At 32.3% G+C, this 25387-nt stretch overlaps 1 protein-coding gene across 1 annotated transcript in view; it reads right to left on the bottom strand.

Moving 5' to 3' along the window:
- The window catches only part of STXBP5L (syntaxin binding protein 5L), a 356600-nt gene that overhangs the window by 194083 nt on the left and 137130 nt on the right, over nucleotides 1-25387 (bottom strand). The window contains exons 9-10 of the mRNA XM_081302277.1: nucleotides 16622-16745; nucleotides 3426-3504 (exon numbers count right to left, since the gene is read on the bottom strand). Of these exons, the coding sequence (XP_081158403.1) occupies nucleotides 3426-3504; nucleotides 16622-16745 (203 nt within the window). The remainder of the gene's footprint in view (nucleotides 1-3425; nucleotides 3505-16621; nucleotides 16746-25387) is intronic.

The following is a 25387-nucleotide window of genomic DNA, read 5'->3' as shown; positions in this document are numbered from 1 at the left end:
AGGACATCTAGACCTTTAAATGAATTCAGTAAAATAGCAGAATACAAAGTCAACACCTATAAATCAATCATGTTCCTATGCTCCAATGATGAATCTGGCGAAAAAGAAATAAGGAAAACTATCCCATTCACAATATCGTCAAAAACTAAAATATTTGGAAACAATCTAACAAAAGAGGTGAAGGACCTCTACAATGAAAATTACAGAACACTAAAGAAAGAAATTGAATAAGAACTTAGAAGATGAAAAGACCTCCAATGTTCTTAGATAGACAGAATTAATATTGTCAAAATGGCTATATTACCAAAAGCACTGTACAGATTTGATGCAATTTCCATCAAAATTCCAATAATGGTCTTCATAGAAATAGGAAGAGAAGTCATGAAATTCATTTTGAAAAATAAGAGGCCCAGAATAGTCAAAGCAATCCTTGTAGAGAAAAGCAAAGCAAGAGGCATCACAATATGGGACTTCAAGTTATACTACAGTGAAATGGTACCAAAAAACAACATGGTACTGGCATCAAAACAGTCATGAAGACCAATGGAATAGACAAGAAGACACAGAGAAAACCCCATTTAAGTAGTTACTCATACAACACAAATGTGCCAAAAACATGTTAAAGAAATGATAACCTCTTTATCAAATGGTACTGGGAAAACTGGAAATCCATATGTATTAGAATGCAATTGAACCCCTCTCTCTTACCCTGCACAAAATTCACCTCAAAGTGGATCAAAAACCTAGAAATTAGACCAGAAACCTGGCACCTGCTAGAAGAAAATGTAGGCCCAATATACCAACATGTTGGCTTAGGAACTGACTTCCTTAACAAGACTCTTAAAGCTTAAGAAGCAAAATTAAAAGTCAATAAATGGGATGGCATCAAATTAAAAAGCTTCTTTACAGCAATGGAAACAATCAAGAGCATGGAGAGATAGCCTACAAAATGGGGGTATATCTTTGCTACTTACTCCTCAGATAGGGCATTAATATCCAGGATATACAAAGAGCTCAGAAATCTAACACCAAGAAAAACAAATAACCCAATCAATAAAGAAACTAAACAGTCACTTTTCAAAAGAACAAATACAAATGTTCAACAAATATGTGAAAAAAAAATGTTTAACGTCTCTAGCAATTAGAGAAATGCAAATTAAAACCATACTGAGATTCCATCTCACTCTGGTCAGAATGGCAATTATCAAGAATAAAAGTAACAATAAGTGTTGGTGAGGATGTGGGGGAAAAAGGTAAACTCATGCATTGCTGATGGGACTGCAAATTGGTGCAATCACTATGGAAAGCAGTATGGAGATTCCTCAGAAAACTTGGAATGCAATCACCATTTGACCCATTATCCCACTCCTCAATATATATATACAAAGGACTTAAAATCAGCTTACTACAGTGATGTAGCCCAACAATGTTTATAGCACTCAATTCACAATAACTAAGTTAGATGCCCTTCAACAGATGAATGGATAGAGAAAATGTGGTATATACACACACTGGAATATTACTCAGCCATAAAGAAGACTGAACTTACAGCATTTACCAGTAAATGGATGAACTGGAGACTATCATGCTAAGTGAAATAAGCCAATCCCCCCAAATTAAAGTTGAATGTTCACTCTGATATGTGGATGCTAACACACAATAAGAAGGGTACTGGAGTGGGTTAGACAAAGGTGAATGAAGTGAAAAGAGGGAGAATAGGAATAGCAAAGACAGTAGAATGAATCAAACATGACTTTCCTATGTTCATACATGAATACACAACCAGTGTAATTCCATATCATGTATGACCACCGAATGGGAATTTATACTCCATATATGTATAATATGTCAAAATATTCTCTACTGTCATGTATATCTAAAAAGAACAACCTCAAAAAGAATACTAGTAACAATACATGTTGGCAAGAATGTGGGGAAAGGGTACACTCATACACTGTTGGTGGGATGCACATTAATACAACCACTCTGGGAAAGCGGTATGGAGATTTCTCAACAAATTAGGAATGGAACCACCATACGATCCAGCTATCTCACTCTCTGGTATATATTCAAAGGAATTAAAGTCAGCATACTACAGTGATGCAGCCACATCAATGTTTATAGCAGCACAATTCATAATGGCTAGTGCCCTTCAATAGATTGGGGTATATATACGCAATGGAGTATTACTCAGATTTTTAACTTTTTATGACTTTATGGTATTTGCTGGTAAATTGATGGAACTGGAGACCATCAGGCTAAGTGAAATAGCAAGTGGAATAGCAATCCCTGAAATTTAAAGGCAAAAGGTAATCCAAAAAGAAGAGAAGTAGAGAAGTAAAATCTGAGGATTATATAAAGGGGAATGAAAGAAAGGGAGGAGGGATGGAATAGAAAACGTCAGTGGAATGAACCTGACCTAACCTTCCTGTGTACATATATGAATATACCACAGCAAATCTCATGTCTACAAGACACTAATTTAAGAAAAAAAATTAGTAAATGAGAGAAAGATCAGTAGAGTCTAGAGGGAAGGGAACAGGGGTGTGAGGAAGGGAAGGGAAGGGGAAGTACTGGGAACTGAATTAGAACAAATTAAATTCTATGGTTTTATAATTATGTTATGGAATATTCTACTGTCATTTTCATATATAACTAAAACTAATAAAAAATTTAAAAATAAAGTAGTTGCTGTAAAATATCATGATTTTACACTATTAAAACTTGAAAATAGGTATAAAAACACGAAATAGATTTATGATGCTAAGAATTCTAATGTGATCATATATCCAATATAAAGTATGATTATCTAACTTACAGTTAAGACAGTGTTTAGGAAAAGTTAATTATGGTAGTATTTGGTAAGAATACTGTCACTATTGACTATTTCAACTAAACGAAAAACTGCTGAAGTATAGGATATAGCTGCTATAAATATAAAGTCAAATTTTGTTAAATATTATTCTTTTATCTTCTACATCTTAAAATTTGATACTTGTTAATTATGGAAATACTCGTAACTATCCTTCCCAGTCTATATAATCTTTCTAAATTCAAAATCTTAAAGTTCAGAGGTCTGGTTATGTTTACTTTTGTAAACAATATCAGTATGTGTATAGCTTCTGATTATAAATATTGTTAATTGCAATTTTCATGAAAAAGTCCTCAATTATTAAAATTAAAGTATATAATTATCATAAATACTCATGATTTTTAAATAACTAATACTTATTATGATTAATAATGATAATCATAGATATGCCTTCTAAACTACATCATTTTTTATTAATGTAAAGGATTTAGCCCATTACTATATATGTAATTATGTATAACTTTAAATAATACATTGACATAAAAGGTTATCTGCATTTCTTTTCTCTGTTCCTTATATATATTTCCATATTCCTCAAAGCAAAAATGTATACCTGTTTCTGCAGGTCTTGTATTCTACTTTAAGAATTGGTTTACATGATTCAGATTTTCTTCCTTCTCTTTGACTTTTTCCTAAGGAAACAAAAAAGAATCTTATTAAAAGTAATTTAAACTTTATTCAACCATAAGAATTTTAAAATTTTACTTAATGGTATATAAAGAAAAGTGAATGATATATAACTGCATGTTCATCATAATTCAATAAAGAAGTCTATATAGCCTAATATTTCTATTAAACTTGTAAATAACTTTTAGATTGTAACAATTGACTTCTACAAAATCAACAGTTATTTATAAAGTTATCCAACTATTGTTACTTTATAAAATTCTGCAGATATGAAACTAGTTTCTTATCAAGTTATTTTAATTTACCATGCTTGAATATTACATAAGTTTAGAACTGAAGACACAAACACATGTACTTATCCAAAAAATGAAATGTCTTACTATGAAAATGTACTCTGGGCCCAATATTCTATTTATTTTTATTTTATTTTTTATTGGTTGCTCAAGACAATATAATGATCTTGACATATCATACATTTGATTCAAATGGGGTATGAATTCTTATTTTTCCATGTGTACAGATTGCAGGATCATATTGGTTATACAGCCACATTTATACATACAGCAATACTAGTGTCTTTTGTATTCTATTTCTAATATAAGCAAACATTCTATTTCTAATATAAGCAAACTCCCTTCATATACTGAAAGATTTTCACTGTAAAGTATATGATATTCAAAATCATCCCATTTCCATCAAATTCATGTAAAGAAAAGTCTACTAGATAATAAATGTAGAAGACATATTTCATAATTTAAAAATATATAAATGATGTATTTTATTTATACAAAACAAAAATAATAGTTTCTTATATGGAAATAATTATGTCACTTAGACTATGAATCAAAATAAAAGCAGCATATGCATACAACATACTTATCTTTCTAATTATTCTCTTGGTTTAATTTATGCCTCATTTTGAGAAATTTGACATATTTTTTGGAATGCTAAATTTGCTTTTTATTTTCAATAATTGCCCTGATTTATTTTTGTATTACATTATTTATAGACATAACTCTTATACAGAAAGACACAACTCTTATACAGAAACTCTTATACATGCATATATATTTAAATTTCCAGTATACTTTAAGAATGGCACAGACAAATCCAAATGGAAAGCCAAGATAATTTATTCAACTAATTTAAGAGGCAAAGAATCAGCATGCAACAAGCCATTCTTTTCCCCATGGCAAGTTTTCTGAAATTTTCTTTTTTTTTTATGCTTGTATCCCATGTCAAGTATAACAAGCAACCAATAATATAAAATTGATCATAACTATTCACTGTGTTAAAAAAAGGTAAGTATCTGTATTATACATAAAATGTAATTGCAGACATTGTATGTAGATCATGAAATTTTATAAGGTGATAGATTTTGGCCAGAGATTTACTCTGAACAGTGGTCTTAAGAACAAATGGTTGGCAGATTACTGGTTTTGATAATGAAATAGGAATGGAGAAGGACCCATTCCCCAGCTTGTATATTTGTTTTCATACACTACTTCTCTAAACTACCAAGTCATTGATTGAACAAAACAGGATATCTGCAGTTGTTTATAAATGTACACCAAATATTGTTTTTCAATCAAAATGCATCAGTATCATCAACTAATTTCAATAGGAAAGATTAATTACGTAAGTATTTAATTAGTATATTACTTCAATTTCCAACTCCAACAATGTATTTTGGGTAAGGTTTCCTGTTTTGATTATATTCATTGCTAGTAATTAAAACATGCTTAAGTGTCATATTGCATAAAATAACATTAACCACAATTCTACCTGCTGGTATACCCTATGCTGAGTATTAAATAATGGTAGAAATAACTAAACTCTCAACTGCTTAGAATACATAGATTAAACAAAATAAGTATTAAAATTATAATATTAGGTACCAGAAGCAAATGGGTGATAAGAAAGTATAATAGAAGTTGAAATTAAAACTCCAGCTTTATGAATAGTAAGTTTTGCTGGATTAAATGATTAGTCTTAAGGGACTAGTGTAAACAATGCCAAAGAAATACAAAAGAGCCAATTAGTGGCAATCTATACAACTGACCCTCAATATAGAAAATGAAGAGTTATAAGAAGCTTTCAAATTGGGAGTGATGTGTGTAAAGTAATGTTTCAGAACACAAATATGACTTCATTTAACAGAGAAAATTGAGATTTTTCAGTGACTGATGCTGGAAATACAAGAAGATGATTATTGTAACATCACAGATAAAGAATGAAGGACTGTCTTAGAATATCATTAATCACACCAACATATGCATAATGGTAGTACCAAAAAGTGAGGAAAGAAAGGAACAGAAAATCATTTAAAAAATAATGGCTAAAAACTTCCTAAATTTGATGGAAAAATATTATTTATAAAGTGAAGAACCTCAATGGTTTTTTTCTTTTTATGGCTGAATAACTGTTATGGTTTAAATATTAGGTGTTCCCCAGAAGCTCACATGTGGGACAATGCAAGAAAGTTGAGAGGTGAAATGAATGAGTTATGAAAGGTTTAACATAATTCATTAATCTTCTGATAGGGATTAACTGGATGGTAACTATAAGAAAGCTGGGTGTGGCTGGAGTAAGCCAGTCACTGGGGGTGTGACTTGGGGGTATAGTTTGTGGTGAAGGGAATATCTCTCTGCTGTCTGGTGTGATGTCCTGAGTCACTTTTCTCCACTACTCTTTTCTGCCATGATGTTTTGTCATATTTTCTCCCTAGAACAATGGAGCCAACTGTCTATGGACTGAGACTTCTGAAACTTTGTGAGCCTCCAAATAAACTTTTCTTTCTTTGATTATTCTTGACAGGTCTTTTGGTCACAACAGTGAGAAAGATGACTAAAACAATAATATTCAATTGTGTACATACACCATATTTTCTTTATTCATTCACTCATGGATTGACACTTGGATTGATTCCATGTCTTCATTATTGTCAATAGTACTACAAGAAACATGGGAGTACAGGTATCTCTTTGATAGACTGATTTCATTTTCTTTGAATATACACTCAGAAGCTGGATAACTGCATCACATGGTAGACCTATTTTGGGGTTTCGAGGAATCTATACACTGCTCACCACAATGGCTATACTAATTTATATTTCTACTAGTAGTAGATAAGAGTTCCTCTTTTGCCACATTCTAATGTGTTATTTTTTGCTTTTTTTTAATTTTGGTAATAGTCATTCTGACTGACATGAGATGTTATCTCATTGTGATTATAATTTGCATTTCTCTGATAGCTAGTAATGTTGAACTTTTTGTGTGTGTACTTATAACCAAGCTATTTTTATTCCTTCTTTTGCAAAATATCAATTCAGATAATTTGCCCATTTTTTTAAAAAAAGTTAATTTGTTACCTGTTGTTGCATTTGTTGAGTTCTGTATGTATTCTAGGTATTAATCTCCTATTATATTAATAGTTTGTAAGTATTTTCTCCCATTCTGTAGGTTATCTCTTCACTCCGTTGATTATTTGGTTTGCCACACAACAGCTTCTTAATTTGATGTAATACCATTTGCCTATTTTTGCTTTTGTTGCCTTCACTTTTGGGGTATTATTTTAAAAATCATTGCCTATATTAATGTAATTTTGTAGTTTCCATTCTTATAGTTAGATCTTTGATGCCATGTGAGTTGAGTTTTGCATATGATGAGAGAGAGAGGTCAAATTTCATTCTTCTGCATATGGATATCCCATTTCTCCAGCACCATTCATTGACTAGGCTGTCCTTTATTCATTATGTTTTTGTTTTTTTTGTTTTGCACCTTTGCCTGGAATCAGTTGACTGCAGATATTTGGATTTATTTCCAAGATTTCTATATTCCATTCCACAGATCAATGTTTTAGTTTTTAGGCCAGTACTACGCTGCTTTGGTTACTTTAGCTCCATAATATGTCTTGAGATCAGATGTTGCAAGGCCTCTAGCTGGCTGTTCTTTTTGTTCAACATTACTTTAGTTATTTGGAGTTTTTGTGCTTTCATATAAATTTTAGAATTGTTTTTTCTATTTCTGAGAAGCATATTACTAGTATTTTGATAGGAATGTTATTTAATCTGTAAATCACTTTGAAGTTGTATGGACATTTTTTTTAAGTTGTTGATAGACCTTTATTTATTTATTTATTTATATGTGGTGCTGAGAATCTAACCCAGTGCCTCACACATGCAAGGCAAGTGCACTACTGCTGAGCCATAGCCACAGCCCTGTATGCACATTTTTAACAACATTAATTCTTGCAATCTATGAACATGGGAGGTCATTACATATTGTGTGTTTCTTCTATTTATTCCTTTTTTGGTCATTTTAATTGTAGAGGTCATTCATTTCCTTGGTTAAGTTTTTTGTAGGTATTATATAGTTTTTAAAAATAGCTACCATGAATGAAAATGCTTTCTTTAAAAAGTTTAAGAACATTCAGTATTCTACTCATTTTGGTAAGAATTGTAACTCTCCAAACTACCTATAATTGACTATTACTCCTTATTTGAATAATTTGCCTATTTTCAAATTTATTCTTGCTACATATTAGCTCATTTCATTTAAAAAAATCACTATAATTTTCCCTAGGAAAAAACTGAATTTGTGGGTAACTAACATCTTTATAATAGTCAACATATATATTCACATATAGAGTATGCTTTTCATTTACTCAAGATTTGCAGTTTATGTTCTTTAGTAGAAATAATACTTCATACTTACTTTAAGGTTTACCCCCATATATTTTTATGGGTGCTATTACTTAAAACTGTTTTATAATTCTGTACAGCAAGGAAAATGATTAAGAGTGTGAAGAGAAAACATACATAATGGGAGAAATTCTTTGCCAGCTACTGCTCCCGACAGAGGATAAATATCCTCAATACAGAAAGAACTCAAACAGATTAACACAAAAACAACAACAACAAAACCAAATAACCCAATCCATAAATGTCAAAAGAACAAAGCAAAATCTTCTCAAAACAAGAAACATAAATAGCCAATATATGAAAAAATGTTCAACATCTCTAGCTATCAGGGAAATGAAAATCAAAACTGCACTAGACCTCATCTCACTCCAGTCAGAATGACAATTATCAAAAATACAAACAATGATAAATTTTGGTAAGGATGTAGAGGGGAAGGTAACACTGTCCATTGTTGGTGGGACTGCAGATTACTACAGCTACTCTGGAAAGCACTATGGAACTCTCTCAAAAAAACAGAAATAGGGGCTGGGGTTGTGGCTCAGTGGTATAGCTCTCGCCTAGTATGGGTGAGGAACTGGGTTCCATTCTCAGCACCACGTAAAAATAAATAAATTTTAAAAAAGGAAATGTGTCCACCTACAACTTAAAAATATTTAAAAAAGAGAGAAATACAACCACCACATGGCTCAGTTATCCTACTTCTTGGTATATGTCCAAAAGATCTAAAATCAACAAACTGTGTGTGTGTGTGTGTGTGTGTGTGTGTGTATATATATATATATATATAATGATGCAGTTCCTTCAATGTTTAATAGCACAATTCACAATAGTTGAATTATGGAATCAACACAGATGCCTATCAACAAACAAATGCATTAAGAAACAGGTATATATACACAATGGAGCTCTATTCGGCCATAATGAAGAATAAAATTATGGCATTTGTTAGTAAATGGATGAAAATGGAGAATACCATGCTAAGTGAAATAAGCCAGACCCAGAAATTTAAAAATAGAATGTTTTCTATCGTATGTGGAATTTACAGTAAAATAAATGAAAGAAGGAGGAAAGACTGGGATATCATGAAGGTATGAGGAAGATCAATAGTGTAGAAGATGATCTAGGGGCTAAGGGGAGGAACAGAAAAGGTGAGGAAATGCAGAATGAATTCCTAAAACATCATGCTCTGTGCATATATAAATATATTGCAGAGAATTTTACGTTTATGTATAAGTAAAAAGAACCAACCAAAAATTAAGAAAGCCAGGCATGGTGGTGCATGCCTGGAATTCCAGAGGCATGGGAGGCTAAGGCAGGAGGATTATGAGTTCAAAGTCAGCCTCAGCAACACTGAAGTACTCAGCAACTCAGTGACACCTTGTCTGTAAATAAAATACAAAAATAGGGCTGGGGATGTGGTTGAGTGCCCCTGGGTTCAATCCCCAGTACCAAATAAATAAAGAAGTGTAAGGAAACCTAATAGCATTGAAGAAGAAGTAGTAGGGAGACAAGAAGGAAATGGGGGATATTGTAACTGAAACTGAATTCCACGCATGTATGATTTTGTTGGGATGAACCCAACTACTATGTATAATATAATGCTCTAATAAAAATAAATTGTTATTTATAGTGCTATTATTTAAATACCCATTAGATTTTGTTTCAATACAGAATTCTAAAGTTAGATGTAATAATTTTCCTAATTAGTTCTTATTTTTTTGTCATACAATTACACTAAAAAGCAGCTATACTTTTGAATCCTCTTTTTTTTAATTATTTTATTGTTGGTTGTTCAAAACATTACATAGTTCTTAATATACCATATTTCACAGATTGATTCAAGTGGGTTCCTCTTTCTAAATGTTTAAATATCATATTTCATTTTCAAGTCTAACTACACATTGACTAGTATTTCCAGGAAAATATTTAATAAAAGTAGTCCTTGTAGACACCCCTTTCCCATTTCTGAGCAATAATTTTGTATCTTAGACATTTTTATAAGATTATATTTAATACCATGTTTTTAGAAATGTGGGGTGTGTGTGTTTAATTGAGGGCACTATAATTGAAGAAAACACATTTGAAATTATTACAATTTATTGTGAAAGAACATCAATGTCTACAGCTATGTCTCCAAGAGTACTGTCATTACAGTGCTAAACTCAAGTCAGACATATGCTAACTCAGTCTCATTAGCTTTAGTTATTTTCCTTTTAGCCCACCCTTGTCTAACATGAGCTTCAGACCAATTATAACTTTTCAGGAGAGAACTTTTTGATTTCTAGAAAAATTATGAAGTACATCTACAAATGTTTTCCTAGTTTAATACATACAAGAGAAAACAAGGGGGGCAACAAAAATGTATTCTAGAGTATATACAACATTTATATTATGTAAGATAAAATCCAAATTATTAAATATGGGAAGATAGGAAAATGTTAGCCATTCTTATGAATAGTGTTCAACTTCATGGTAAAGCAGATTATCAGATAAAGATAATATTCAAACTAATTTCAATGCTTCAAAGAAAGTAAAATGTTCAAAACTAATAAAAAAGGAAATATTAGCAGAGAAATAGAAAATGTAAAAACGTATTAAATGGGAATATTATCAGAAATAAAAAATTAACAGGCTTAATAGCAGAGTACAGATGTCAAAGGAAAATTGAGTTAATAATTAATCAATAGGAGTAATTATGCAATCCAAAATTCAGAGGAAAAAAGAATGACAAAAATAGATAGATAGAGGCCAGAAATGTGTAGTAACGCCAAAACTTCTACAGAGACTAATATTCCAGAAAGAAGCATGAAGCAGAAAAACATTTAAAAAGATAAATGGCTGAAAAGTTCCTCATCTTTGTGTAAGATATAAAATTATAGGCTTATGGAGCTCAGTAGAACCCTTAACAGAGTAAATTTGTAGAAAGCAAGCCCTAGGCACAGTACAGGTAAACTACTGAAAATGGAAGATATATAAATAATAAAATAAAATAATATAATATATAAAAAATTGTGTGAAAACAACCAGAGGAAAAATGACACATCATATACAGAGAAAGCAAAATTAAAACCACTTAAGATTCTTCATTCAGAAAGTATGGGAGTTATAAAATGGTGGAAAGCCTTTATAGTACTTGTCACTTTGAAAACAATGCAAAACCCATACACACATAAACACACAGAGTCAGCTCAAAAATGTAAATCTAGCAAAACAGTCTTCAAGAATGAAGGAAAAGAACAGGCAATTTTCAGATTAAGGAAGCTAAATGGATTTGTTTCTACCAGATCTACATGAAATGCTAAATAATTTTCCAGAGCAAATTAAAATGATAATAAAAATTAAAAGGCTATTTTTCCTTTAATTGAAAATGCACATGACTATTTAATGCACTAGTTATAACAATATATTTAGGTATAATGTATCGTAACTGGAGCATGAAGGGCAGTGGGAGAAAGATAAATAGATCTATATAGTTATAAGAGTACTATATTTTTGTTAAGTGTTCCAGTATTAGCCCTAACACATTTTGAGTATTTAAGGAATTATACTTGTAATTCTGGGAGCCAGCAATAAAAAAGGGAGGATAAAATGCTTAATGTAAATTATAGTAAAATTCTGATAAAAATATTCAAGTAATCCAAAAGAAGGCAGAAAAGGAGAAAACAGACAAAATCAACAGGAAAGAACCAACAGAAGATAATAAATCTAAATATTTTCGCACTAAGACTAGATAAAAGCAGAAGACCCAATTATATGCTCTCTACAGGAGACCTAAAAAAAAAACTAACTAAAAACAAGACCTTAAAATATATGAATTAAAAAAGGTAGAATTAAAGTTAGAAATAGGCAATTCTGTAATACTATGAGGAAATTTTAATACCAGAGTCTCAGAAATTGGTAGCACTAGACAACCATCAGTAAAATCACAGAGAATCTGATAAATGTTATCAACTACCTTTATCTGTAAGTCTAAAAAATAAATAAATAAACATAAATGAACAGAATTATATGGGAAATACATCATATCACCTCTTTCAAAATTTAAATACAAAACTAAAAATTAGTAAGATTTAAACCATGCAAAATACAATTTCAAATGTGACCTTTATATAACAGTTAAGAAATGTATATTCTTCTCAAGCACATTTGTAATGTTATGGTAACTGTCTATGCACTAATGATAAAACAAATCTCAGTAAATTTTGTAGAATTAATATCGTAACAGGATGGCAGTTTAGTGGGAAGTGGAGGCTCTCACAGCTCTGTGACTTGGGATATAATCAACAATGTGTTAAATGGGGATGAAAAACACTTTTTTATGCATATTCAATATTGAGTATCCATAGATCCATAGATAATCAATATTGGACAGAAAGTCTTGAATTCTGGAAAAATTGGAGTACACCAGACAAGGCTAAGGAGCAGATTAGGAGCTGAGCTGGGGCAGGGCGGTGGGTGGAATACAAGATTTGAAAAGATCTACAAGTGCTGTAATATTTTGGCTTGGGGAACCCCAGGATCTGAGGCGCAGACAACCCTGGGTGAACCCAGAGGCTATTCAGCCAAACATACTAGTATACAAAAAGGCATGGCCAGCCAGCTGCCCACAGTGAGCAGCAAATACCTCCATGTAAAAGTGGTGCAAACTCAAACCAGGTGCTTAGATCTGCAAATTCAAGGCCAGAACCTGTAGATGAATCCAGCAGACTAACCGGGAGATCTAAAGTGAGCCCAGAGAATTAGGAGAATCTCTGGCACAGATATTTTCTGGCAATGAAGCCATTTTGCTTGCGCACATTACAAACCAGGCCAAAGGAAGCCTGTATCCCTTTGTTCACTCCACTGAACAAGCAAGAACACTAGCAGGGAGAAGAGGAATGGGCTGGGGTGCAGAAACAGACAAAACTCAGTGCTCCTCAACTGATTTGCTTGGGGCTAAAACAGATTCAAAAAAGCTAGAGAAAGCTTCCCACAAACAATGCATTGAATCCATGAGAAGGAACAGCAGCAGGGGGAAGACAAACAGGGCAGGGTGGAGAAAATAGAAAAGCTCAGTGCTTAATCAGCCTTGTCAGGGGGTAATTCTGATCAGAGAGGTCAGAGCAAGCTGGAGTCCCACTAACCCCTTCCACTGACCCTGCAGTCCACAGCAAACAGAACCAGTGACAGGGAGAAACTGAATAGAAGGGAGTGTCTGAGTTTAACGCTTGAAAACCCCTGTTGAGAAGTCCCCCTAAAACCTCAGCATCCCCCAAAAATAGAACTGGTGAAGGACCAACTCCCTCTTCCCACAGGTGGTGCTCTAGGAATGCTGTGGGATACAGACCCAGAAGCAAGTTGAAAACTGCATCATAAAAAACACCTAGGGAAAAACTAGACCAAATCCATTCCCTGGGGAGCTTCGCTGACAACAACACAGATCTAAAGACATTACTCAGGTAATCAAGCTGCCAACATCTTCCACAGCTTCTCACACCATCCTGCTGTGAAGAACTGAAAGGCAGTTTGACACAGACAATGGACATAAAAACAATGAAAAAACTTTCATTGACTATTTTGCTGTTCTGTTTTTGCTTTTGTTAAGTTTTGGTTTGTTTTTTAAATGTGTACTCATTGACAAATGATGGACATTTATGCATTTGTACATATATTCTTGTTTCTGTTGTTTTGTTTTGTTTTTAGCTTGTAGCATTCCCTTATGAAGGATATGGAAAATGACAACCCCCCAAAACTCTCTGATTTGGAGGAAGATGGAGGAGGAAGGCAACCATTAATCCTCTTCCAATAAATCCTTTGCCAGTAACAATGGGCTCCTAGGGGAAAAAAGCAAATGTTCATCCCCAACATCTACCAAATGCAAACATGCATCCTTTCCCAACCACAATGGGTCCTGAAGGGAGGAGGCAGACACTGAAACCTGGCCCTGGACTTTTACCCTTTCCACTGCTGATGAGTCCTGGAAGTTGAAAAACAAACAGTGAAGCTCTAGGAAACAATGAAATCCAGAGAAAGAAGGTAAGCAGTGAAAACTGAATTCTGAGCTTTTCCCAGTGACAATGAGTTCCAGGCCTTTTACAACTTTTTTCCTGACTGCAAAACACATCTGCCTCAGTCTCCAGTGATACTTAATCCACCATCATTATGTCCCATAAAACTCAAACCCCTTCTGTAACTGATGGCCATTTTCGTACCTTCTAGTGCCTGATTGGTGCTGCTGTTGAATAAAGGAAAGCTTGCTGATCCATTTGAGTTCTGCTTCCGCCCAGTTATTTGTGTTTTCATAAAGGTGCCAATTGACTTCCTATTGACTATTTCACAACTATTTTCCTTTGTTTTTACTTTTCTCTTTTTTTCTTGCCAACAGCCAAACTCTACTGCTTTCACTCTTCCTTTAAGTTTTACACTTCTATTCTTTTTCTTTAATTATTGTTATTTGGGTTTTTGTTTTGTTTTATGTTCTTGTCTCTTAAAAATACACCCTACATCGCCTCTGCATAAACCTCACCCAGTTCTAGAATCTACAAACCTTTTTCTACTGCTCCATCTCTTCTTCCTTTCCTCTTACTCTATCTGTAACAGGAAATATAGACATACTCCTATATCCTATTTTGTTTCTCATTTCTACCATTTTATTTTAAGAATGATATTATTCATAGAACAATAATTTTTATTTCTTTTTTCTCTCACTTATCAATTTCCCTCAACTCTCTTTCTTTTCCTCTGCCAACCTCTAATGCTCTCTCTCCCCCCTTTAACTTTTTACCTCTATTTTTGCATCTCTTCCCTCATAATCATCTACATCACTTCTATTATACCCCTAGCCATCATGTGAAATTGTAAATCCTTATGTAAACTTACTGTTTTCACCATGGACAAGAACTATTTCAACAGAAAAGCAGAATTATAGACAACACAAACTAATAAACATTTATATGCTGTAGGGAAGGCCCCAAATGGCTATAGTTAGGCTCCCTTTCTGAGGCTTCTGATGGGCTATGTTTGTAGAGTGTAGTCAAGGTTGTAAACATCTGAATCAGCATATGTAGTCAAGATCATAAACATTTGCTTGTGAGTTATGTGTGCACTGATTTAACCTGTTGCCTATGGAAAGGACTCAGGGGACAAAACGGAACTGGCTGGGGGCTGAAGTAAAGCTGGAAGCTGGCTAGAGGCCTCCAAATAAAGCATGCCTACTAGACCAATTGCATCTTGCACCTCCTTCAACCTGTGGGATCCTAAATCTGTTTCCTGGGTCTGAGCCTCCACCCTGACACATGGTAAATATAAAAGTATCAAATATTCAATCACCCAAAATGAATTAATAGAAGTTAAATTTTGATGATATATCGAATTAAGTATAAATTGAATACATCATAATAATACTTTTTACATATAAAAGATGTGAATTTGGGGGAGGGGTGAAGGGAATATGGAAATATCATAGAAGCAAACAGTCAATTCTAAGTTGCATGTATAGCAAATACCTATCCAAGGTTTCCATGTCAATCTCTTAAAAAAGCATTTTTAAGTAAGTGTATAAATGTAATGTAATCTCTAAGTAAAGCAGTTAGGTTAATGTGGCAATAATTTAAGGCTTTGCATATAGAGCCTACAATTGTGGCACAAAAAATGGTAGATTGATGGAACATGAAATAATATAACCTATGGATCACCTATTATAGAAAACATACCACTACTTTCTGAATGTCATATAATAATAAATACTCAGAAACTTCACAATAGTGTGTATTTGATTAACTGTTATGTTTTGACCTTTCTATGATTACAAATAATCAATGGTATGAGGTAGACATGGAATTCAGATCATCACCAATAATATTTGAAATAATTTGGTCATCCCAATTATTAATATTTAGACATCTGAATTTTTTTATTCTCAGGTACAGCTCAATATAAATATTTATATAGGATCTAAATATCCATTTATGAAAGAAATAAAATATAATTAAAACTACATTCTTCCTAATTAAGTGGAATCAAATGGAAGGAACAGAGTAAGTGGAAGAATCTATAAATCAATGCACAATGAAGTTGTATATGGATTAAGTCAGAAAGTCAGATCTATATAATACCATTCTTTTACCTGCTCTTCACCTCTTGAAACTGGCCTTATTTCCTGCATTATCTCTTCTGAGATAAATCAATCATCCATTATCAAATTTTTTGTTGGGCCAGTCTCTGTGTAAGTATGACTCACAAAGTAAAAACATGGGTAAGAGTGAAACATAGAAACTTGGGGAATATTATGTGGGAATCTGTAGAAAGTATGGAGATATTTAGAACCAGAAACCCCATCATATTAACTGTTTTTTTTTTAACTAAACACATAATACCACTCCTCCAATTTCAAGTCAAGACACTATATCTCCAGTATTTATTTTGAAAGCAAACATCTTACCATGTGGAATTGTGGTCTGGAAAGGACGACTTGGACTTTTCAGGTTCCATAAGGTCAAGCTACCGTCTGAATGGCTGCACATGAACTGTTTGCCCTCATGATGCCAATCAATTGAATGAATTGCCTAATAACAATTAAAAACAAGTAGGAAGAGGATGAATAGATATATCATTTTATATTTCAAAAGAAAAATTTGGACATAAAATTACTGTACTAATAAACATGTAAGAAACACTTTTTTTTTTTTCTCCTGACCTAGATCAGCCTATCTTTGGCTTCAACACTCTACTGACTTACAAAAAGGTTACTAAAATGCATCTCCTAAGATAAAGAAAATTTAAATAAATTTTTTAATATCATTAAATACCAGAATGTTTTGTTGGAAATACTATGTCCTATGGATCTTATGTATCCTATTCCCATATAATGGGATGCTTATTTGAAAAACCGTTTGCATAAAAGTAAAAGTAATATCAGAGAAAACATTTGGCAATTGTTTTGGGGGGATTGGCTTACTTCACTTAGCATTATATTCTCTAATTCCATCCACTTACCTGCAAATGCCATGATTTTATTCTCTTTTATTGCTGAGTAATAAGGAGGCTGATTCATAGTGAGGTAGGGAGGGGGAATATGGGAGGAATAGATGAACTCTAGATAAGGTAAAGGGGTGGGAGGGAAAAGGAGGGGGCATGGGGTTAGAAATGATGGTGGAATGATATGGACATCATTACCCAAAGTACATATATGAAGAAACAAATGGTGTGAATATACTTTGTATATATCCAGAAAACAAACAAACAAAAGTAAAAGCAAGATTATCAGAAAATAATTTCTTGGAAAATAGAGGCTTAATTCCACTCAAAGTAGTCAGTTTAAAAAATCATTAAAGAACTTCTAAGGTTCCAGACCCCATGGTAAGCATTTTTATACATTAACTCATTTAATCCTTCAGAATACATATCAAATTTCTCAATTCTTCATAGTGAACCACACAACTCAAAGGCAGGATTCTCTAATTACAAAACCCATATTTTCAATCATTGTATTACGTTGCCATTAGTACATACTATTTAAATTCACTTAAAGCAAGTGTTTTTTTTTAATTTTCAGGTTTACTCTGCTCTTTTGATTAAAAGTAATTATTCCATTTTCCTAAAATGTTTTAATCCAGTACTAATAGTATCTTATATAAAGTACGTTTTCAAGAAATATCTATTGAATGAATAAATAATTAATGTCACACACAATTCCAAATCTTTGGTATTTTTTTTAAATTAATAAATTATTAGGACTTGGATAATGTGCTTAAGTACAATGACAGAAACTCTAGTAGACAAAAAAGCAGAACAAATGTATACAACATTTTTATCCTTACAGAAATTTCAAGAGGGAAGATGAATATAGATGAATAGTAATCATAACTCATTTGGACTTTTAATACACACATATAGATAAATACATATAACTATATATTTATAAAGTTACCTATATATTAAAGTTATAAACAATAAGTATTATTACAGTTACAGATAACTGATGGCTAGAATAATCATAAAATATATTATATAGGAAATAAGGTATGATTTGTGAATCAAAAGATAATTTAGGGGGCTGGAGTTATAGCTCAGAGGTAGATCACTTGCCTGGCAAGAGTGAAGCACTGGGTTTGATCCTAGCATCACATAAAAACAAATAAAGGCATTGCATCCATATATAACTAAAAAAATAAAAAACTAATTAATGTTTGATGGAATGGTAAGGACACCTTGAAATTCTGGACTTGTGTTTTCTCCTACACTGGCCTTCATTATTATGCAGAGAATACTTCTTTTTCTGCCAGTCTCCAGAAGAAGGAAAACATTCTTCACTGCTTTTTTCTTCTCCCTTCTATAGGTGGTATGGGTGAAATGTTATTCTTTTGTGTCACCTCCATATTAACTTTGATGAACCTCAATCAATTTACATTTCTTGAAGGTTGCTTTGGTCACCAAAGTTGGGGGAGGCAGAGAAAGCATTCCTTACCCTAAACCTTCATCATATTCCACTGAATTTCTATCCACTGGAGAGGACAGATGTAAAAATTATAGCCATGACAAAGCCAAAATAAATAACTGCTTTAAATGAAGTATAATTATGTAGAAAAGAATAGGCTTGTTAGAGATTAGTATGACAAATAATGCATAAAAGAAAAACTGGCATGTGAACTGATTCAATCTTTATTTATTTTATCATACCCTACTCTTTTATTTTTTAAAAAATACACTTAAAGGGTTTATTAACAGTCAAATGTAATACAACTATTCAAGAAAATAGTTTTAAATATAGTAACAGAATTTGAAAGATAAGACACTACTTATATTTGGTCAACTCAATGGCTGTGACTATTTCTTTAACATGGAAAAGAAAAAGAAAAAAAAGAAACCCCAAAGTTAAGGTAATAATCTATAAAAAGAAAATATATAGTTTTTTCCAGGAATTGAAAGATTTTCCTCATGTCAAGTTCTCCATGAGAGATTATTTTTAAAATATAGACTTAATGGAACAAAAATTGATAGCTATTTATTTCTGATAACAATCTTAGATTTCTAAAATATCAAAATTCACTAATGATTATTCAAAAAGCCAGCCAGACAGTCCGAATAGCTTTCTAGTACATAAGAAATTAATGGGATTTTGATATTCAGATGCCAAGAATAGAGTTCATGATAAGGAATGGTAGTAGTAGTAAAAGCTTGGAGATAAGAAATACAGTATGTTAGGAGACAGAAAGTGACATGTCTGAAATGATGAGTGTAGAAGGATATAGTAAATTAAATGGAAAAGCACTCCAGCCCAAACTCTCATGTCAAGTAACACAGAATTCATTGTAAAGGGAATCACTTAAAGGTTCTGAGGTAGAGAATTGCATGATTTTACTATTCTTTAAAATGTTAATCTTATTAGAGAAGGATATACTGAAAAGGTAAGATATCAAAAGAAAGATGATTAGTTTTATCCAGGAAAAAAATAACAACTTAGACTAGGACATTGGATGTGAAAATGAGAAAACAGAGGAAATAAATGAGGCAATATAAAGATAAAATCAAAATGACTACAAAAGTTGATAGCATTAGATATACTTCATTTATTTTATTTTAATTTTCATTATTTTTTCTCTCTCACTTATCCATTTCCTTCAATTGTTTCTCTTCTTTCCTCCACTAACAGGTAACCTCTAATGTTCTCTCTTCTACTCTTTAATTTTTTTACCTCTATTTTTGTTCTTATTCCCTCATAATCATTACATACTTCAACACTTCTATTATACCCTTGGTCCCCACATGAAATTGTAAACCCTTGTGTAAACTGATTTCATCGTGGGTAATAACTGATCATATAATTTTTCAGTATTGTAACAACATTTCTCAGTATTGTAACATTGAGCTATTTGGTTTAATGCTGTAAATCATTTTCACTGGTTGTTGTTACTGTCTGTCTCCCCCTAAACTGCAATATACAGGAAACCCTCAGGGACACTATAATTCCACAAGGTAGAAACCCTAATGCTTCAAAATCAACTGTTAGATGGGTAGACATACAAACAACACAAAAATGCAAGGGTATAAATTGCCTCCAACAAACCAAAATACATCAAAAACAGAATCCATTGACACCACAGTGGAATAAATGTCAGAGAAGGAATTTAGAATGTACATAGTTAAACTGATATGCAAGGTAAAGGATGATGTAAGGGAGCAATTACAGGGAACAAAGATATCTTCAATAAAGAGATTCTGAAGAAAACAAACAGAAATGCACAAAATGAAGGAATCAAAAAATCAAATAAAAAGCTCATTGGAAACTATCACTGGCACAGTAGACCACCTGGAAGACAGAGTCTTAGGCAGTGAAGACAAAATATATAATCCTGAAATAAAGTTGAGCATGCAGGAAAAATGTTAACAAGATCATGAACAGAATTTCCAAACAATGTGGGATAACATGAAAAGCCCAAACTTCAAAATTTATTGGAATACACAAAGTCACAGAGATACAAACCAAAGGAATGCATAATCTTTTCAATGAAATAATGTCTGAAAATTTCCCAAACCTTAAGAATGAAATGGAAAATCAAATACTGGAAGTTTACAGGACCCCAAACATACAAAATCACAACAGACCCACACTAAGGCACATTATTTTGAAAATGCCTAATATAGAGAATAAGGATAGAATTCTAAAGGTTGTCAGATAGAAAACTCAAGTGACATTCAGGGGAAAACGAATTCAGTTCTCTGTTGATTTTTCAACCTAGACACTTAAAGCAAGGAGGTCATGGAATAATATATGCCAAGCGCTGAAAGAAAATGGATATCAACCAAGAATAACATACCCTGCAAACTAAGCTTCAGATTTGACATTGAAATAAAAACCTTCCATGATAAACAAAAGTTAAAAGAATTTACAATCAGAAAGCTTGCACTACAAAACATTCTCAACAAAATATTTCATGAAGAAGAAATCAAAAATAAAAATGAAATCCAGAAAAGAGTAACTATACTAGAAATATAGTCAATCAAAAAAGAAGCTATTTCAAATTAAAAACCAGTAAGAATTCAAAATGACAGGGAATAAGAATAATTTCTCAATAATAATATTAAATGTAAATGGCCTGAACACATCAATCAAAAGACATAGACTGGCAGACTAGATTAAAAAACAAAACTCAACACTATGCTCTTCCAAGAGACTCACCTCATAGCCAAACACATCTATAGACAGAAGGTGAAAGGATGGGAAAAAACATCACACTCACATGGATCTTGCAAACAAGTATGGGTTTCTATCCTCATATATGAACAAGTAGACTTCAGGTCAAAATTAATCAGAAGGGACAAAGAAGGCAATTTCATACTGCTTTAGGGAACTACACATTAACAAGATGTAACAATCATGAATATTTATTCTCCAAACAATGAAGCATCTACATACATAAAACAAACCCTTCAAAAATCCAAGAATCAAATAGATCACAAAACAATAATACTGGGTGACTTCAACACACCTCTCTCACCAATCAATAGATATTCACATCAAAAACTAAAAAAAGAAGCCATAAAACTAAAAAGTATAATTAATAATTTAGACTAAACAGACATATAGAATATTTCATCCATCAATGAATGAATACACTTTCCTTTCAGCAGCACATGGAACATTCTCTAAAATAGACTATAACTTGGTCCACAAAGCAACTCTTAGCAAATACAAAAAAAAATAGAGATAATACCTTGCATTCTATCAGATCATAATGGAATGAAATTAGAAATTAATGATAAAATTAAAAAATAGAAGCTACACTTACACCTGTAGACTAAATAATAAACTCTTGAATGACCAATGGATAGCTGAAGAAATCAGGGATAAAATAAAAAATACTTAGAGGTAAATGAGAATGGCAAAACAACGTATCAAAATCTCTGGGACACTATGAAGGCAGTTCTAAGAGGAAAGTTCATTGCATTGTACTCATTCACTAAAAGAACCCCAAATCACCAATAAATAACCTAACTTTATATCTCAAAGCCCTATAAATAGAAGAATAAACCAGCACCCAAAGTAGTATAAGACAGGAAATAATAAAAATCAGAGCTGAAATTAATGAAATTGAAAATTTTTAAAAAGTCAAAAAATTGTTGAAATAAAAAAGTTGATTCTTTTAAAAAATAAACAAGATTGCTAAAACTTTTAAAAAGTAACAGAGAGAACCCAAATTACTAAAATTAGTGATGAAAAAGGAAATATAACCATATACATCACTGAAATATAAATGAAAATCAGAAGTTACATTCAAAATCTATGCTCCAATACAATAGAAAATCTTGAAGACACTAACAAATTTCTAGGAACATATGAACTACCCAAATTGAATCAAGGGGACATAGAAAAATTTAACAGATAATTTTTTAAAATATATTTTTTTAATTGTAGTTAGACACAATACTTTGATTTTATTTATTTATTTATTTTTAATGTGGTGCTGAGGATAGAACCTAGCGCCTCGCACATGCTAGGTGAGCACTCTACCACTGAGCTACAACCCCAGCCCCAAACAGATCAAGCAATGAAAATGCTATCAGAAGCCTACCAACCAAGATAAGCCACATTAATATTATCAAAATGGCCATATTACCAAAGCACTATGCAGATTTCATGTAATTCCTAGTAAAATTCCAATGAAATTCTACACAGAAATGGAAAAAGAATCATAAAATTCATTTGGAAAAATAAGAAACCCAGAATAGCCAAAGCAATCCTTAGTGCAAAAACTGATGCAGGAGGCATCACAATACCAGACCTTAAATTATACTACTGAGCTATAGTAACTAAAACAGCATGGTATTGGCACAAAAACAGACATGAAGAACAATGGAAAAGAATAGAAGACACATAAATACAGTTATCTCAGCCTAGACATTGGAGAAAAGATAACTTCTTCAACAAAGGGTGCTAGGTAAACTGGAAGTCCATGTTTAATAGAATAAAATTGAATCCATATATCTCACCCTGCAGAAAACTCAACTCTAAGTGGATCAAGAACCTGGGTATTAGACCAGAGACCCGCATTAGAAGAAAAGTAGGCCCAACTCTCCAACCTATTGGCTTGGGAAACAAATTCTTCAACAAGACTCCTAAAGCTCAAGAAGTAAAATAAAAAATCAATAAATGGGATGGTATCAAACTCAAAAGCTTCTTTACAGCAAAGGAAACAATCAAGAATGTGAACAGAGATCCTACAGAATGGTAAAATATCTTTACCACCGGTACCCTCACATAAGGTATTAATTTCCAGGACTTTCAAAGAACTAAAAAACTTAACACCAGAAAAATAAATAACCCAATCAATAAAAGGGCAAAGGAGCTGAACAGATGCTTCACAAAAGAAGAAATACAAATGGTCAAAAAATATAAGAAAAAATGTTCAACATCTCCGCAATTAGAGTAATACAAATTAATACTACACCAAGATTCCATCTCACTTCAGTTAAAATGGCAATTATAAATACAAGTAACAATAAATGTTGGTGAGAATATGAGAAGAAAGGTATTCTCATATATTGTTGGTGAGACAGAAAATTGGTGCAACCACTCTGGAAAGCAGTATAAAGTTTCCTTAGAAAAACTGAAATGGAACTACCATTTGTCCCAGTTATCCAGCTCCTTGGTCTATACACAAAAGACTTAAAAATAGCATACTACAGTGATGCAGCGACATCCATGTTTATAGCAGCTCACTCACAATAGTCAATCCATGGAAACAATCTAGGTGTCCTTCAAAGGATGAATGGATAAAGAAAATGTACATGTATACAATGAGATATTGCTCAGCCATAAAGAAGAATGAAATAATGGCATTTGCTGGTAAATGTATGGAACTTATTTCATGCTAAGTGAAATAAGCCATTCCCAAAAAAACAAAGGCCAATTATTCTCTCTGACTTGTGGATACTACCCCAAAACAAGGGAGGTTGGATAGGGGAAGAATAGAAATCCATTTGATTGGACAAAAGAAATGAACACATGGGATGGGGAAGAGGGGGACAGGAAAGACAGTAGAATTAATAGGACATAACTTTTCTGGCCTTGTGTCTAAATACATGACCAGGGAAAATCTGCATCATGTATAACCACAATCTGGGATCTTAAATAGAATAAGTTATATTCTATGTTGTATAATTCACCAAAATACATTCTATTTTTATTTATAATTAAAAAAATTTTTTAAAAGGATGGCTTATAAATATCAGAGGTAAAAGCTGAAGAAAACTTCAGAAGTTATGCAATAAAATAAAGTTTATGTCTGTCTTATTAAAATTACAGGACATAAAAGTATGTATGAAACAAATGATAGATTTATTGATTTATATATATATATATAAATCAATAACTTAATTTCTAGGTAAATTAATATTATTGTACTCTACTAACTTAGGCAATACTAACACTAATTTAAAAATTCCTTTGTAAAATTACTTTTAAAAAATTGTTGAATATTAATTATGAAGAATAGTGGGTTTCATCATGGCATATTTACACATGCTTATAACATAGTTATCAAATTCATTCCCCAATACTTCCCCTTACACTCCCCTTCTCTACCGCTGATCTCCTGCCTCTACAGCAGTAGTCTCTTTTTTTCATTCATGATGTCCTTTCTTCTTTCTTTTTTCAAGATTTCACATAAAAAATATGAGTCTAGCTTATTTCACTTAACAAGATGCTCTCCAGTTCCATTTTCCTGCATTGATATAATTTTATTTTTCTTCACAACTAAATAAAATTATATTATGTATTTATAAAACATTTTTTTATCCATTCATCTGTTGATAGACACCTAGGCTTGTTCTATAACTTTAGCATTGTTAATTGTGCTGTGATAAACATGGGTATAGCACTAAAGTATACTGATTTTAATTCTTTGGGGTAAATACCAAGGAGTAGTATAGGTGGATCACTGGTAGTTCTGTTTTTAGTTTTTTTGAGGAGCCTCCAAGCTGATTTCCATAATACCTGGTAGTAATTTACATCTCCACCAACAGTGTATAAGTGTTTCTTTTTCTCATTAACCTCAACAGCATTTATTGTTATTTGTGTTCTTGATGATTATCATTCTGATTAGAGTGCTGTGGTGTCCCAGTGTAGTCTTGATTTGCATTTCCCTGATGGCTAAAAATGTTGAACATTTTTTTTTAAATTCCTGCCCATTTGTACTTCTTTGAAGTA

Source organism: Spermophilus citellus, assembly GCF_964194105.1.
Source record: "Spermophilus citellus genome assembly, chromosome: 7".
In the NCBI taxonomy this organism is placed as follows: Eukaryota; Metazoa; Chordata; class Mammalia; order Rodentia; family Sciuridae; genus Spermophilus; species Spermophilus citellus.
This window is presented reverse-complemented; position numbering and strand designations above follow the sequence as displayed.